General features: G+C 30.7%; 2 protein-coding genes across 2 annotated transcripts; both read right to left on the reverse strand.

The window, feature by feature from the left end:
* Positions 1–740: 740 nt before the first annotated feature.
* On the reverse strand, positions 741–2,396 carry LOC110661663 (NAC domain-containing protein 43). Its single transcript, XM_021820344.2, has 3 exons — positions 2,158–2,396; positions 1,790–2,064; positions 741–1,696 (listed from the first exon to the last, which is right to left on the reverse strand). Exons 1-3 carry the CDS (start codon positions 2,339–2,341, stop codon positions 974–976), a joined length of 1,182 nt encoding a protein of 393 aa, XP_021676036.2. The 5' UTR covers positions 2,342–2,396; the 3' UTR covers positions 741–973.
* A 13,700-nt stretch (positions 2,397–16,096) lies between these two features.
* Positions 16,097–17,063, reverse strand: LOC110661664 (uncharacterized). The gene has a single exon (XM_021820345.2). It carries the CDS (start codon positions 16,841–16,843, stop codon positions 16,241–16,243), a length of 603 nt encoding a protein of 200 aa, XP_021676037.2. The 5' UTR covers positions 16,844–17,063; the 3' UTR covers positions 16,097–16,240.
* Between the last annotated feature and the right edge of the window lie 308 nt (positions 17,064–17,371).

The raw sequence follows: 17,371 nt of genomic DNA on the forward strand, positions 1-17,371 counted from the left end.
AATAACATTTTATAATACTCTTTTTTATAGTGCTAATTTTTTCGACTCTACTCTTAATAGAATTTCACTCCATATAGACAATAATAATTATCCATTTTTCTTATAAACAATTAATTTTATTAATAAATAAGTAAAAAAAAAAACTTAACAGGAAAATCCTCAACCTAAAGCTCCACTCGATAAATATCTCTCTTTTTTTGTCAATAAATAAAACATACGTATACACGAATTATTAACAGAAATGAACCGTTATTAAAATAATGACCCAATAAATATCTCTTTTAAAACCAACCTTGGCAACAATTACATATTCAATTGAAAAATATTTCTTCTGTTCAAGTTAAATAAATTTCTCTTTCTCAAAAAGATTTTAAGTAATATCCTCTCAAATATCTTTTACTTATCACTTAATTTCCATATTGAAAAATACTGATATAAAATCCTATATCGTTTTTCTTGTAATTGAAAATTCGTTAATTAAAAAATATATTTATTTAAAAGAAGCAATAATCTCCGTGTTTGTGGCTAGTGGTATTTAGCCTATAGCCAAGTCCCACCAACTTTTCCCATATTGCATGGACCAATTGAGCCACAGCCACAGGATCTAAGTCCTCGGCTCCTCAAAGCAAACCGACAAACCATGTGACAACCTCAAGCATAATTACATATACGACTATCTTGATCGATCATCATCTTAGAGGAATTAAAAAGGTAGAATTATTACTGCAGTTAGAGGGATATTATCATAGAAACCACCCATCCAGTTTATTGCTATCTAGCTAGGTTTCTAGATAACAAATTGAAAAATGGTAGACATCTCGATTAAGATAAAATAATGGTTGACAATGCCACCCCATCTAAGAAACTCGATCTTAACTTTATTTATTCTATATATCACATAAACTCGTCATAATACTCCTTACTGACTTTATCGACCATAATATCATTATTTATGCAAGGTTATTCATATCTGTTATACACTAGGCTTGGAAACGCGGCATATGGGGTCCAACGTTGACGACGGTGACCGAGTGCTGAAATTCCACAGTTCAATCTCACTGTTATAATCTTCATGAATTCCTTGGTATGTCATACTAGATGGCAATGAGAATGAGGGTCCTAGGGTTAGGAATTGGAGATCATGGTGGGGTTGCTCAATTGGATTGCAATAGGCCATGTTTGGATCATTGGTGCACCCAAACTGTCTCGAAGTTTCAGGTTGCCCATTCAGTTGGGAAGCTACCAGACGATCAAGGGCTGCCCAGTTGGTAAGGCCAGAGTCCGAGGGGTATAATGAATTGGGATCCATGGAACTCACCTGGTTGGATATTGAACCTTCATTCATCATGGATGGGTAACAATTTTGGCTACTGCTTGAGTTTGGGCTCTCTAGCCTTGGAAGTTTCATGTACCTGTCATGGTAACCATTGTTGATTGTTGCATCGATTGGCCTGAGAAATCTTGCAATAGTATTGTTTGCTTCGTTTTCTTCCTCGCACGTCTTCCCCATGTATTGAAGTATTTGATCTAGAGCTCCTTCATTGAAAGACTCGAACATCTGTGTGGTTCTTGCCTCCAAATTGATGGAAGATGAATTTAAAGGACTGTCTAGGGTTTTATGATAGTTTTTCTTCTTGAAGATACGGCAAACAACCCACCCCTCTTCCTGGGCTGCCTCTCCCAAAGCGTTGGAGACCTTTGGATAAATAATAATTAAAAAACTAAAAAATTCGAACATGAAATGCGAATTTAACAGAAGACACCAAGTATTAAAAAAATGGGGGCTTACATTGGCATCAGCAACATTAATGTTGTCTTCGATTCTATATTCATGCATAATCCAATCAGATTTTTGGCCATGTGGGGCTCTGCCTTTGTAGAACACAAGAGTCTTCCTCATCCCAATCCGCCTACCACTGCTGTTTATCACCTTATCACGACCGGTAGCCTTCCAAAACCCAGCAGCAGTTGCACGATTTGTGCGCGTCCCGGTGGGATATTTCTTGTCCTTGTGGCTGAAGAAGTACCAATCATTTTGAGGAGTGCTTCCTATTTTGCACGTCTCTGCAAAAAGACGATTTCGAATGAACATCGCAAGGCTAGCTACAAGTGGAAAAATATGTAAAATTTCTTGAAGACTTAATACAGCTATATAACCTTTAATATCCCACGGCTCGAGCTTATTAAGATCAACTTCACGAATTACATCTAAGTCGATCTTCTCATATGAGACCTTCTTCTTCAAGTAGTAATGCAAGAGCTCCTCTTCTGTGGGATGAAACCGGAAGCCAGGAGGCACCTGTGATTGCCCATTTACAGATATACTCATGTTTTCTGGCATTTAAGAGAGGGGGAGAGAGGAAAAAGAAGCAGATAACTGAGAATAGAAATAGAAATGGCCGGATATGGTATATCAAAATGAGTATGTGTAGAGGACCATATATATAAGTGCAGTAGGACATAAAAGGCCAAAGAAAAGCATTTGTTTAATGGAAAAAAAAATAAATATAAGATGAAATAAGTTTTAAATTAAATAAATTTATATATTTTTTAATAAAGGTTAAATAACTCATTTTTAATAAAATATTTTTTTATTTTTTATATTAAAAATTATTTATTAATTATAATTAAAATAAAAATTAAAAAAATTGAAAATATGGTGAATAAAAAGTTATTTAATTATTAAATTTATTATTTTTAATATTTAAAATTAAAAAAAAAAATTTATTAGATATTAATTTATTTGGCTTTAATTAAAAAAAATAGAAACTTTATTTAATCCAAAACGTAATTTTAGACTTATTTAACTTGACCGAAATATAGAAATTTTTTTTTCCTTTTTTTAATTTCATGGGGAGACGAACACATACGCATAATGTTGAAGTGGGGTTAGTTTTAGTGTTTTACTATGCATTTGAGAAGAGCCACCTACCTACATGGATGGAGAAAGGGAATTGTTTTTGGAAATTTAAATGGGCCCATTATGTAGGGTATCAGATGCGCACAAGGACGTTGTTAGCACCCAAAGAGAGAAAAAAGCAGGCACGCCACCATCGCAATTGCGACCTTCGATCTTAAAATCTCCATAGAAAAGCACCTCTTAAACAACCGTAGACCTCTCTTTCTCATTCTATTTTGGCAACCACCACAACAAGAATAAAGATAACGGAGGTGGGTCTCCCTTTTCTCTCTCTCTCTCCCCCCTCTCTTACTTTGCTCGTGCAACCACCGCAACAAGAGAGAGACTATTGGGTAGGCATTGCTCTATCGTGGCCCGTTAGGAGAAAGAAAAAAAAATATATGGAAAATATGTCAGAATTTTTGAAAACAACCCCAGATATCATCGTACATGTCTTTCTTCATTATATATATATTTTTCCTCACTTAAATTTCATTAATTTTTTTAGCAGGAATTGACAGAAAGAGATTTCGAACCTGAATTTAGGTAAATAATATGTCTTTACATACCAAATTAAGCCAATAGAGACAAATCCATTCAAATTAATTATGTATTTTTGAATACAATTCATAGTCACAGTCGTGCAAATCCATTTATCAAAAATACTACATAATTAGTCTAATAAATTTACATGATAATTTTATTTTTTTTAAATGTTTTATTTTGCCGATAATTATTAACCCAAAGTAAATTATATCAACTAATTAGATATCGTTTTACATTATTTTAATTATATCAACTAATTTGATAATTTCTATCAATACCAAAAAAAAAGTTGATAATTTTTATATTCACACACGTTAGATGAATAGAAAAATATTGGGACGTATATTGTCTCTTTTAATATTCAATTATTAAACTATTAAATCAATAATCAATATTCTTTTATATGTATATGAATAGTTGCACAAGTTAAGTAACATTTCTTCTTCTTTGATTTTGGAAGGTATATCTCATGTATTTTGTGATGCACTCAATAACCCTCCCGATATATTGTTTAGAATTTAAGTCAAAAAAGTATCAGAAATAGTTTTTGCCTTTGTCCTAAATGCTTTTTGAAAGAAGCAATCTAAACAAATTAATTGATGACACCCTGCCTCCCCATATAGTATAATATTGGATAATTGCCTTATGAGAGACTTTACGCAATCTTCTTTGCCTGAATGTGCAATAAATATATTTTAATTTACCTGAATGTACGATAAATATATTTTAATAATTGATTACAATCAAATTTATATGGAATGCATTATAATTAATTATTATAATAAAATTATTGTAATATATATAGCCATGGACCAATTTTAATTCGGTTTTGAATCTAAACCATTAGTTTGGTCGGCTTTATAATTTAAAATTAGTTTCAATTAAAAATAATTCTGATATAATTATTGATCCGTTCTTAGTTTCGTCTTAAATATACTACTAAATTATAATTAATTTTTAAACATTATTTATTTAGTTTGTAATATAAATTTTTTTTTAAAAATTAAATATAAACTTAATATATTGAATTCCGCCAATTTCAGTTTGAAATCACTAATTTAAAGCAGCTGATTTCGGGCATAATTCAAGGGATAACGGCCCTGAACCACTTTCCTAACCTTGGTTTAGGGCGGATTTTGAGTCTGATCCCGGGATGGTCCAGTCCGATTCACGGGACTTTGGCGGGGTCTATATTGTAGTATTTTATAATTTCTGCTTTGAAAGTAGTCTACCTCGTGCTCTGAAATATTTAAACGTTTTATTTTTCACTGGGAATGAATTGATTCGCGTGATCTGTCTTTTCTTGGCTCAAGCGAATGGAGGGAGAGGCAGAGAAGCAATTGGATTGGATTTCTGATAACTTAAATATTTATTTTTCTTAATTGGCTTCTTAGTTATTGATTACAAATTCCAAAACAATTCCAGTTGCCACGATTAATAGCGACATGGGCCAACGTATTCCCCACCTTCAGCTTTTCTTATCTCTGTACCCAGAATTTCTCACCTCTGAAGGAAGCTAAGCAAAACTTGAGCACTTAAAAAAAAACCGACACGAAACATCGAATAAGTAAACGGACTCGAACACTCCTGGCCTACTCACAGCTTTGCTTATCAAGGGAAGAAGCAACTATTGACTTTCCTGGATATGCAAAGAATGTTCTTGAACAACTTAATCTCCGGAAATAATTCTTTTCTGGGCATTTCTGATTCAGATGGATCGTGCATAGCTAAGTTACTCAAGCCTCCTTCCAACAACATCGATTCATAGATTAAACAGAGAATTAATAATGCTGCGATCCCATTAATTTCTCGATGTTCATACTATTTTTCATTCAATGCCATGAGTTGTAATTAATCTGAATTCTTCTCGTTGATAACTATCTCTTGATCTCTATATTATGATCCGTTGGCTATATATAGCCAGTACATCGATTGATCCTTGAAGAACAAGAGCGCAGCACCGGTCTTCCTTGATCTCCTCGTCATTTCCATCCCATTATCATTTCACACTACTGACTACTGTTACTATCCTTAAATGACCGTAGTGAGTATAAGTACAACATAATCACAAGATTAAAGTAATTTTCAGAAGAAATTGATAACAATTACTAAAACATTAAAATTAATCAATGAGCCAAAATACAACCAACCAATGACATGAATCTGATAACAATAAAACTCCAGCATGATACATCTAAATTTTCAAAACTTCTTAATTAACTAGTCATTAGATAAGACTTCAATGGTGATTCTGCTTTCTATTATCTAGTTAAAATGATTGTATTGAGGAAATTTGATGGCTGAGAATTAATTATGATGGGGCATATAAAATTTTTTCTAGATTCATTAATTAATAAACTTTTTGCCCATTAAAAAAAATTGAGTGCAAATGTACAGTACATATCATTTTCCCCAAACGTCTCAAGTAATATGCAATTAGTAGTAATGTAACTTTTATATTCCCCATTCCTATCATTTTTGGTCCTCTAAACTCCATGATGCTAATCATTATGCCTGCTGATTAATGACACAGCAACCACTACCCATTTTAGTTAGTAACATATGGCACTGCTTATGATTTCTCATATTGTTTTTTTCTTTCCTACTATTTTTAGTAACCAAACATATATATATATATATATATTGATAATAAGATTAAATGAGCAGTGTGTGTGCAGAATTCCGTTGTGGCAATTAGATTACACATTTAATTATTTAATTTCGTATGGTAGGTCGTGTTTGTCGCAGGGAAAGAATAAATAAAAGATTCAAGGTTGCTTTGTTGCTTCTTCAAGTAGCAACCGCAACTTATGACTTCATATAGAAAGGGAATCACCAAATTTTAGAAACTGTCTCGTTCCGCATATGACCCAGGACTGAAGTTGATGTTTCGAAGGCCATAGTCAATAGTTCCAGCATCAAAACAATTCCTAAGAAAATTACAAAAAAAAAAAAAGAAAAAAAGAAACAAAAGAGCAATGGAGAGCAATGGAGTTCCTATCTACAAGTTTCTTGAAATTAATATAAACAGAACAAGCATAAATTCAGATAGCAAACGAGCTTCAGCATTGGTTGCAGCTTCTAGTCTAATTTCTTCTGTCAATTTTGCAGCTTCTAGTCTAATTTCTTCTGTCAATTATAATATCACTTCCTGCCGGCTAGAATGTTGGCGACAGTAGCAAGGAATAAAATGTGCTATTCAAAACTGCTACTGTACGTCGTCTGATCTAACGAAGGATGACAGGGTTACAACTCTCTGTCTCATTACTCATTGATTGCTTACTCATGAGTAAGTATAGGTACAGCAGTGCCGCTTGAAGATCCTCAGCCAGTGATTGTATTGATTCAACAGTTTCTTTGAATTAAGTAATATTTTTCCTTTGCCAAAAAAAAAAAACTTATAACAACATCTCTTTTATATAAATTACAGATGCATTTCTTTAAACGAGAGGCCAATTAACATCTTTTAATTAAAAAAAAAAATCTTGACCCTATAAAAATTTTTTATATAATATTGATCTCAAAAATTTTTTATATAATATTGATCTCAAAAATTTTTTTATAGGTCTGTCACCGGATAGCTCTTTTTATTTGTATAGATTCCAACTTAATAGATTCAAATTGAAAACGTTTTACTAAAAATTTCACCTTTATCAATTAATTATGTTCTTGAATATTTCTATCACATCCTTTGCAAATTTGAATTCCCTTTTAACTTTTTCTTTTCCCTTACGAGGGTTGCAACTTGCAAACCCAGCAAAGCAAAAAGGGAAATGAAAGAAGCAACTGCAGAGGGCGGTGACCTCTGAATCCATCTTCAAGAACCTCGGAGTTTCCAGTAATTATTGTTTCCTGCAGATCATGAACACCAAATCAGAGTCTTCATTGGTGATATCTGGCCAAAGACCCCAGAAAGACGAAAATGGACACCCGATTTATCTTCCAAGTTCCAACAGGATAACCATCATCGAAACTCTGCACCTCCGGGGAATAAACTCTCCCTCCCTTTTCTACAAGAGAAGACGTCCCCGGTCCCCACTATCTTTGCTCAATTCAATGGGTCGCAAGAAACCGTATCTATACCTTATCAGGGAAGTTTTTTTTTAAGGGTTTGGTGGGTTACACAATAAGAGATAAAGATTTGAATTCTGACACCTATAACTTATCAGGAAAGTTGATAGTATGATATTTGCAAAATTTTACCATATGAAAAGAAAGCTAATATATTGAAATTTTAATCTACTGTAAACTTTAAATTTCGCTATAATCTCCATGGTATACTTGGTCTGGATTCGAAAGCCTCCCCTAATCTAAACTTTTTTATGATTACTATAACTTGTGATTAAAAAAAATCATTAAAAAATGATGGTTAGTCATATATATATATAAGGCCCACAGGTGCTTATGAAAAAAAAAAGTTATTTTGCCACACCTTTCATTAGGGTTTAGACGTTATAGTGGGCCTGCCAAGCTATTATTGCTGGCGTTCATCTCTCACCTTTTAGAAAGTATGGGGACAATGTCGCGTTCTTTTCTGTTTTTCCAAACAATAATCAAACATAAAGTTGAAATTACATATTACTCATGGAAGAGTAGACCACAGTGGGAGACTGGGAGGATGATAGAATCTAATGGAAGACTCTGAAAATGAGCAGAGTCAGACAAAACGGCGACCTATCGCATTTGTCCAGAAACCACATACCTCTGTTCTGGAATTAAATAACTCACTTGAGTAGTTCTGGGAAATGCTGAGAGAGTAATGGATTCCAGGCTACTCCAGAATTACGTATGTTGAATATTAATTTGAATTCACTCTAAGGTACAGAAGTTTGCATGCAACGTTTTTGTTATTTGTCTATATATGCAATGATGTGTTTTCAACATTTGGCAGAGAAAGTACCAACAATTAACATTCTGAACATGCAACATCACTTATTAGAAGTCAGCTTAGCTTGACTGTTCATCTTATAAAAATTACAAAGTAATATAAAGTCCATGAGAGATTTCATTTAGCTTCAGGACAGAGTATGATTCAACACACAGGAATGTTCATCGTATAAAAATTACAAAGTAATATAGAGTCCAGGAGAGATTTCATTTAGCTTCAGGACAGAGTATGATTCAACACATACAGGAACGATCTTCTGTTGAATATATTCTTTTACGACTTACATTCCCTTTTTTTAAAGAGTACTAATTCCACGGTCAAATAATATGCATTCAACTTCAAGTCCCCATGTAAAATGTAAAGTGTTTGCCTACTCTCTAGAAAACCCTCCCCCTCCCCTCTTTCTCATCTTTTCTAATCTTTCCTTCCCTCCCTTCCTCTTTTTTATCTTCTCTTTGTATGCAAAAATGCTTTAAAGAAAATATAATGTGCCTTTAACATCAACAATTACTTTCAACAGAATTGATGACACATGATCTTAAGATATTTCAAATTAAACCTGCTTGGGTTAAAGCTGCCATAAGAGATCTAAATTTGAAGGGGTTTGCAAACAAACTATGGAATTGAAATGTGGAGCAGCAAACGGTCTATTAGCTAACCTACATGTTAAATTTTTAAGAAATTATTGGGCAAATTATATATTTGTTCTTTTTTATGTGAATTTATATAAGTGACTAAATAATTTTATACATCAAAATAATTAATCACTTTAATATTATAATCTAACTATTTATATTTATCTTTTTTATCTTATATTTTTCTAATGTAGGATAACATTTTCAACACTTATTCTATTAATATTATTGGATTTTCTAAATTTTTTACATTATTTTCGTAAAAATAATTAATTTTATTTATATAAAAATATAATATATTAATTTATATTTTATTTAAAAAAAGAAAAAACCCTTCAAGCCCCGCATTAGTTGCCTTCAGGATGAGCCATACACAACTCGGTGTGTTATGAAAATTTTTACCAATTTGTCAACATCATTGTCATTGTTATACAACGGGTGGACAGATGCAGTCTTTTTATTATTATTATTATTATTATTTTTTAATAAGCAAAAGAATAAGTGGACAGATGCAGTCTACGGCATACAATATACGGTAACGCTAATCATCTTTATTTATAAAAAAAAAAAAAAGGACAGAAAGAACATTCATTTGACAATTGAGTAATTTATTAAAAATATAAAATTATTATTAAGAGTATCATCTACTTATTTAAATATTTAAATTTTTAGATTAAAAAATTAATAATTCGAATATCAGGATTATCATTTATCAATTAAAAATTTTAATATAAATGAAATAAGTATATATTCACGCTTTAAATTTAATGAATACTTGCTTGCATGCGAGCATGTTAAAAATATAATACTATTATTAAGACTTCCACTTACAAGTAATTCTTTACACATTAAGATAAATTAAAAATGTTTATTAGAACATCTCGAATTTTGAATTTAATTAATTAAAATGGCAAGATTTATATTTGGAGAATGAGAATTTAGTTGATTAAGAACCACAACCCAGGCTATATATGATTACTTAGAAAATGGAACTCCTTTTTGTATAAAATAAATAAAAACCTAAAATTAGACCCATGGGAGTTAGACCTATAATTTTGTGTATATATTTTCTTTTTTGGAAAGAGACCCGCGAGGGTTAAACCTATGTACAATTTTGTAATTAAATTGGCTTGTCGTTAGTTAATTACGGGAGTAGAAAGCAATCACAAAACTTCAAACTTAATACTTGGTTGCATTCATTTTCACATTTCTAATCAGTCTGTGACATATATCATTTTATATAAATAGCACACGAATCTCATTGAGTTGAAATGTTCTTTTAGTTAATTTCTTGGCTTTGGTTAACTATAAATAGGTTAAAATTTTTCTGACTCTATTATTTTTAATTAATTATATAACCCATTTAAAATTGAATCAAAGAATTAGCATTTAGTTAAAGAGTTAGTATAATAATTAAAGAGTCAAATGCTCGATCATAAGATCAAAACAATTAAGAAGTCAAGAAAGTATAGAGATGACCAGTCTGAGCATTAGATGGCTCAGACTAGTCTGAACCGAGCATATTTATCTTTAGGTGAAGCAATTCGAGTGATATATAGTTGGATTGATTGTTTAGCGTTAGCAGAATGAGTTAACAAGATAGGCAAAATTACAGGTGAGAATTTTGAAATAGCAATTGAGTAAGTCGATATTCTTGGAAGTGACTTCAACGGCTCTTCAGTCTCCAAACCTATAAATATCAGAACAATGCATAAATTAAGTATACTTACTCTACCAAAATTGCTATTGAATTCTATTTTCATTCTTTCAAATTCTCTATTAATCAAATACTAATTTAAGCATCGAAATATCTGACCAATAGACCACCGACCTTATCTATTTTTACTGTGCTAGAGGCTGACAAAGCAAGTAAGCTAGTTAAGGAAGACTCACGACAGTATCAATTAATAAAATTTTCGCACATAAGAAAAATGGAGAGACCCGTGCATGCTGGTGTTAGCTTGATGACAGGAACTCCTGTTTCTTTGTTTCTCTTTTTCTGTTTTGAAAGCTATGTGTTGTAATTTATTATATTAAAACAGCTATCACTCCATGTGTCATTTGATTGCTAGCTAGGGGTAAGTGGGTTTTCTTTTTTGGGCTGCTTTGCTCCTTTGTGACAGTTTTTCATTTTATTATGCCTCATCTCATACATGTTTTTTGGGTGATGCACTTTGCCTTATTCTCCGAATTTAATCAAATACTAATTTTTGCTTATAAAAAAAATCAACAATATGTAAACAGTATATAGTGGCCACTCTATCCAAAATATTCTCTAAACGCATCATATTGCGATAACATCTGTAGTTAATAATTGCTTGCGATGACCTCATTATGATGCATTGAGAGAATATTTATGATAAAGGGGCTACACAAGGGATGAAATGAAGGAAGATGCCTAGGTTAGTCATAAAGCTTTTGCCTACAAATTCATATAGAGCCGCCTAACAATATGATGGAATCTTTTAAAGAATTCACATACTGTTAAAAATCCAAAAAAAATAAATAATAATTCACATTATCATTTGGACTCTCTGAGAAGAGTTCTTGTACCTGCTTGTAATTTCCTCTGCTTTTATTAATAAAATTTCTTTCATTCTTATAAAAAAATAACATTAATAATAATCATTCACATCCTGAAGTTCAACATATACAATTCTCCTTTACTATGCCACCAACTAATAGCTTTCTACTTCTTCTCTCCTTTTTTTCTTTCCTCCCTTATACTCAATTTTTTATGGGCAAAGACCAAAGCATTACTTTGTATCTGTAATATGGTTGATAATCCTTTCAAGTAAAAATTATTGGTTTTTTTTTTTTTTTCTTTTCCCTCGTGAAGAACTACTAAGCAATTAGATGTTTCATGCATGCATGCATTGCACGTACTTACAAAGGCCAAGTCTTCCAAGCTTTTAAAATTATATGATCAGATTTCAGGTTTTGTCACTGTGATAACGTGGATTGATGAAACATAAGTTATTGTTGGTGATGCATTAATACTTTATACCCTGTTTGGGCACATTTTTATCTTTAATTAATTTATTTCTTAATAATGTTAATTTATGGCCTTCACTCACACTCTAATCATTTGCCATTTGCGAATTAGTAGTCACAAAACACAGAATCATATACTTCCATTATTGTTGGGACAGCCGTTTGTTTTTCATCTTAAAAAGATTAATTTATATAAAATTGGCAGCCTTTTTCAACCCACCTCCACTGTATCAAGAACTGGCAGACTGAGAATTTTGACAAGATAAATACGATCGAGTAGTCAGGAGAGAAATTATAGCGAATGACAATACAATAACATACAGACAAAAATTAAAATGAAATATATATCTGAAAATTAATTTGCAACTCACATTCCAAACATGTGGTCGGCTTTCTTACCAAGTCCCTAGCTCGCATCATCTTGATTGTTTCTTCTCCAATATTTATTACTTGTCATTCTAATTAGGTACATCGTAGCCGACCCAATTTTTTTCATAAAATATGAGCATTCATTTCAATTTATGAACCACCCATCATGAAAATTTCTAAAAGCAACCTTTCCCTTTTTCTATATTTGTTTCTTTTAATTTTTTTTATAATAATTAATAATATGGGAAGCAATCATATATAGTTTCAATCACGTTTTCAAGAATCTGATGTGTGAGGACGACCCTCCTACCAATGAATGCGACAATTCCTATTTTTGCTGTTTGAAAGCAATAATTGAGTCATGGAATCTTTTGGCTGAGTTCAACTCAGCTGTCAATCCAAAATCAATCCAAATTGATTGTGAATTTTGTATCCTTATATAAATAAATCTGAATTGCTTTGTTTTGAACCACAAGAAAATTAATTCATCATGGCAAATATAGATGATCATCAGATCATATACGTTCAAATCATACTTTTAGGGAGACAAATCTTGAAATTCAATGCATTCTGAGGGCCTGCAATTTTTTATTTTTATCTGGCAAACTGGTTTTTTGTATTGCAGAACTTTCGTTGCTACATGCACATCTGAAATAAACTCATTTTCCTATTCCTTTTTCTTTCAAGAATTCAAAATACAAGAGTTTAAGCCTAGATGAAATTCTGAAAATAATTAATTATATGCCACCGACAGGTCCAGTTTGGATTACATACATAGATTGTCGTCGCAAAAATTAACTAAATGATAAAAATGACAATCAACCTTTGATGAATATGCATTTGACATTAGCTGTGCAAAGATTCTTGTAAATTATGAATTCTAGAAGAGCTGTCCAATCCAGTGTCTAAAATTCCTCTTCTCCCTTCTAATTTGCTAGATTGCATTATCAAAGAATAGATTCAACAAATGCTATGATCACGATAATGCAATCTTTATCATAAAACCACTGATGCATACCCTCTAACTAATAATAATAATTAAAACAGGAAAGAAAGAGGAACGATTTCTGATACACTTCTTTTCTTCTTCTTTTTTTTCAATCTGAAGAAGAAGGAGAATATTTGCACCCACAGCATCATTAGAAACTGAGTAATTTTATAGTGGAACAATGATTTTATGTAAGCAAGTTATGTGAAATGGTAAGCCACTGTAAAATTAATACATAAGTAATTATGGTTATTAAAATTAGTCGAAAAATAATTATATGGTGTTTATATTTCTATGAGACCCACTTACATATACGTGTTTAATGTTAATTGAATTATCATTTTATATAGACTATCTTATGTGAAATTACATCTCCAATGCACTCATGGCCACCTATATTAAACACGTTTTTAATGTGCCAAATAATTTAACATATGCTCATCCAACACACGGCTGCAATTTCAAATTTTACGGTCCCACAATTTGCGATTATTGTGTCTACTCCAAATATGCGGTTCCTTACTTCCTTTCCAATGTAAAAAAATATTGCCCACATAATAAGAAACCTGCATTGATTGAAGCAAATAAAATAAAATAAAACAAAACCTATTGGCCTAGAAAAGCCTATTTTTCTAATAATTTAATCATTATTTTGATTCATCTGTAAAACTAAATTTTAGAAAATAATTTATAAAAGCAAATTATTTGAAAAGATTTTAAAATATATTGGGAGAAATGTAATGTAGTACTTCCTATAGAAACAAAAAAAATTTTTTTTTTTTAAGTTTGAAAGGTAAGTCTCATGTATCATACGGGGAAAAGGGCGTATAAATATCGACGTGAACTCAACAATTCTTCAATTATTTAACTTTTTTAAAAATTTCTATGTAATATATTAAATTATTTAAGTTAATATAATTTTAAAAATAATAAATTTATTTATTAATAAATTTATTTTAAAATTTAAAATTAAATGTATTCATTATTATTAATAATATAAGATATTATATTGTTATGTTTTTATACAACTTTTAAATAATTAATAATTATTTAAAAAATACAATTTTAATTTAATTTTGATAAGTATATAATTTTTTAAAATTTTAATATAAATTCAAATTATATTTTATAATATATATTTTTTTTAAAATATAAAATATAAAAATAATTATTAAATTATCATAATTATTAAAATAAATGATAAACAATTAACACCCACAGAAAAAATGACAGGTTGTGAGTTAAAAGAAAAAAAAAAAAAAGAATTAATAAAAGAGAAAGGTAGGGTTAGGCCACGTCCATTTAAAATTGGGCTTAAATTTTGCTGATTGTTCATAGGAAAAGAAGTTTCGGCCCGACTCATGAATCCAAACCCAAATTACATGTTAAGGCCTGTTGCCAAAGCATTCAATATTCTAGAGCAAGTATTTTATCTATGATCATCTTAATTTTATCAGGAAAATAAAAATGTACACAAAAGGAACAGAAATATTTTATATTTTAAATTGATTATTCAAATTATGTGTTCGAACATATTTCCTGATTTTAATGCATTGAAAGTTTGAACATTAATAAAATTATGTTTTCAATGGTAATATTCGAATTCCATGGTAGTTTAAATAATCACAATATAGTAGGTAAATATTTATAAGAAGTGGTATTATTTTTCATGACATTATCATATGTCATTTTCTTATAGTATTGTTACGTAATATTTTTCATAAAAAATTTATCTTACTTAATAATTATGTTTTTATACTAAATTTAATTTTTTTATTTAATATATATATATATAAAGTAAATAGATATTTCTAATGCCTGACATGTGATATTTTATTTATAATATTGCTCTATAATATTTTTTATTGTATTACTACATATCATTTCCTGTAAAGAATTTATCTTTTTTAGAGATTATTATTTTTTTACACTAAATTTAATTCTTTTTTATTTTTAAAATAAAATATACAAATTAAAATTATTTATATCTTAAAATTACTAATAGACGCGCCAAATTCCCTAGTTTATAATATAGGACTTTTTCAAGTCCTTTTTTTTTTTCTAGAGTTGAAACTTTAAGAATTTGTTTACTTGCAAAAAAAAATTTTTTTTTCTTTTTTTATTTTTTGAAAAAATTATTTTTAAAAAAATAATAAAAAAATAAAAATATTTTCATGGGTAAATAATATAAAATTATTTTTTAATTCTAAAATTAAAAATTATTTATATATTTTATAATTAAAAAAAATTATCTTTATAAAAGTGTATTTGCATTTAAAAATTTTCTAATATATATTAGTATATTTAATTTTTTATTATTGTAAATAAATAATTTTTAAATAATTATTTAATTTTAATTATGAAAAAAGTTATAGTGTAGTTTTTATTATGAAAAAATTATCTTTTTATCTATTTAGAAAATAATAGAAAAATAAAACTTTTACTATAAAGAAAACAACTTAAAATTATTTTTAAATCTTAATTAAATTTTAAAAAATTAAAAAAAATCAATTTTATATTTGAAAAATTAGCACTTATGAACATTAATATTTATTTTTCGGTTTTTTTTTTGTTTTTTCAAAAAATTACAAATAATTCCTTTGACAACCATAAAGTTTATCCTTTCTTCATTGTCATCTTTTACATTTTTAATCCAATTATTCACCATCTGTCATCTAACTTCATATCATATCATACTCTTGCGAGAATTTTACTTATGGGGTTCTTTTCTTTTTATTTTTTCAACTCTCAAATTTACCTAATAACTAAATAAAAGATAATACGAAAAGAATTTATACCATATTCAAAAGAAAATTAATAAAATACATTTATCATGCATGCTAATTACTAAGGCTATTAAGTCTTTAAACATACATAAACACAACTAATTAATTTAATTAAGTTACGAAGGTAATTCAGTACTAACAATCATCCTCCCCACATTTCTCACCAGATCCTTTCCAGCTACTAGACACACTCCATTGGTCCGAACTAGCCACTGAAGAAGAGACCCCATTTCCACACTTAGCCACCGTCCTCACGCTCTCTATCAACTCCTCTGTTCGTGCCTCTTGAGCTAGTATCTCCGCCAGCTGCTCTGGGCATATCACCAGCTTCACCTTCCAAACCCCCGTGCTGTTATACCTCGGAAACACCACAGCGTCCGTTAATCTCTTTAGTACCCTCTGATTATCAAAAGACATGCGATAGGGTGCGAGTTTGGACAACGAAGTAGAATTTATGGCGTTGTTGTTAGAATCTGTAGTATTTGTAGTAGTGGAGGTGTTTTTATTGGTGCTGATAGGGAGAAGGTAGTAGAGATGGCCTCCTTGGAGCTCTTCATGGTGGGGGAGAGGTGGAGATGAGAGGTCGTGGCTACGGTAGATGGCATGACCTGGGAACTCGTTGGTTATGCACTCTGCGGTGATGGGTGCGTGGAGCTCCATGACTCCTCCGTTTGTTGTGACCACTTTTATCATTTCTTGAATTTCAACCCCAAATCCTTTAAACAAGCAATTCCCCATGTATCACAGCGTTCTTCTTCAACAATCTCGCTGCTGCTGCTGATAAAGATTTTATGGCGAGCGAGAAGATTATATTGACTAGCATATCATGCGTCGGTGGGGAGTTTCTTGAAGGTTTCTTCCTTGGGAGCCATGTTTGGCCGACACAGGGATCCCTTGCTTGGCTTTTGGCTAATCAAGTTTACAATCCTGTGGTTTTTATAGTCGGATGGCCCCACATTTCTTCACGGGGGGTTTGCTCTGCTGCGTGTAGGATAAATATCCTTTGTTTCTGAAGCGGTAATCGAGATTACTTGTAAGCAGAGAATCCAAAGGTCAAAAAAGTTCAAAAGTTTGGACAACTAGCGGATGATGATCATGATCCCATTCTTGGGCTTTAAGGTCAATGCCTACATCAATGTGTCTATGCTTTTTGGATTAGGATTTAGGCATTCCTTTTTTTAATATAAATATATATTATAACAAGTGGAGCCCACTTTAGTAGGCCATCAAAAGAAGAGAAGTTTTGGAAATTTTTGAGGTGGTTGG

This window comes from Hevea brasiliensis, chromosome 2 (assembly GCF_030052815.1).
Source record: "Hevea brasiliensis isolate MT/VB/25A 57/8 chromosome 2, ASM3005281v1, whole genome shotgun sequence".
NCBI classification, from domain to species: domain Eukaryota; kingdom Viridiplantae; phylum Streptophyta; class Magnoliopsida; order Malpighiales; family Euphorbiaceae; genus Hevea; species Hevea brasiliensis.

Coding starts and splice junctions, on each gene's coding strand:
- LOC110661663 (XM_021820344.2), bottom strand. CDS start 2,341: ATGCCAGAAAACATGAGTATATCTGTAAATGGGCAATCACAGGTGCCT. Junction 2,065..2,157: donor CGAGCCGTGGGATATTAAAG/GTTATATAGCTG, acceptor GTCTTTTTGCAG/AGACGTGCAAAATAGGAAGC. Junction 1,697..1,789: donor TTAATGTTGCTGATGCCAAT/GTAAGCCCCCAT, acceptor ATTTATCCAAAG/GTCTCCAACGCTTTGGGAGA.
- LOC110661664 (XM_021820345.2), bottom strand. CDS start 16,843: ATGGGGAATTGCTTGTTTAAAGGATTTGGGGTTGAAATTCAAGAAATG.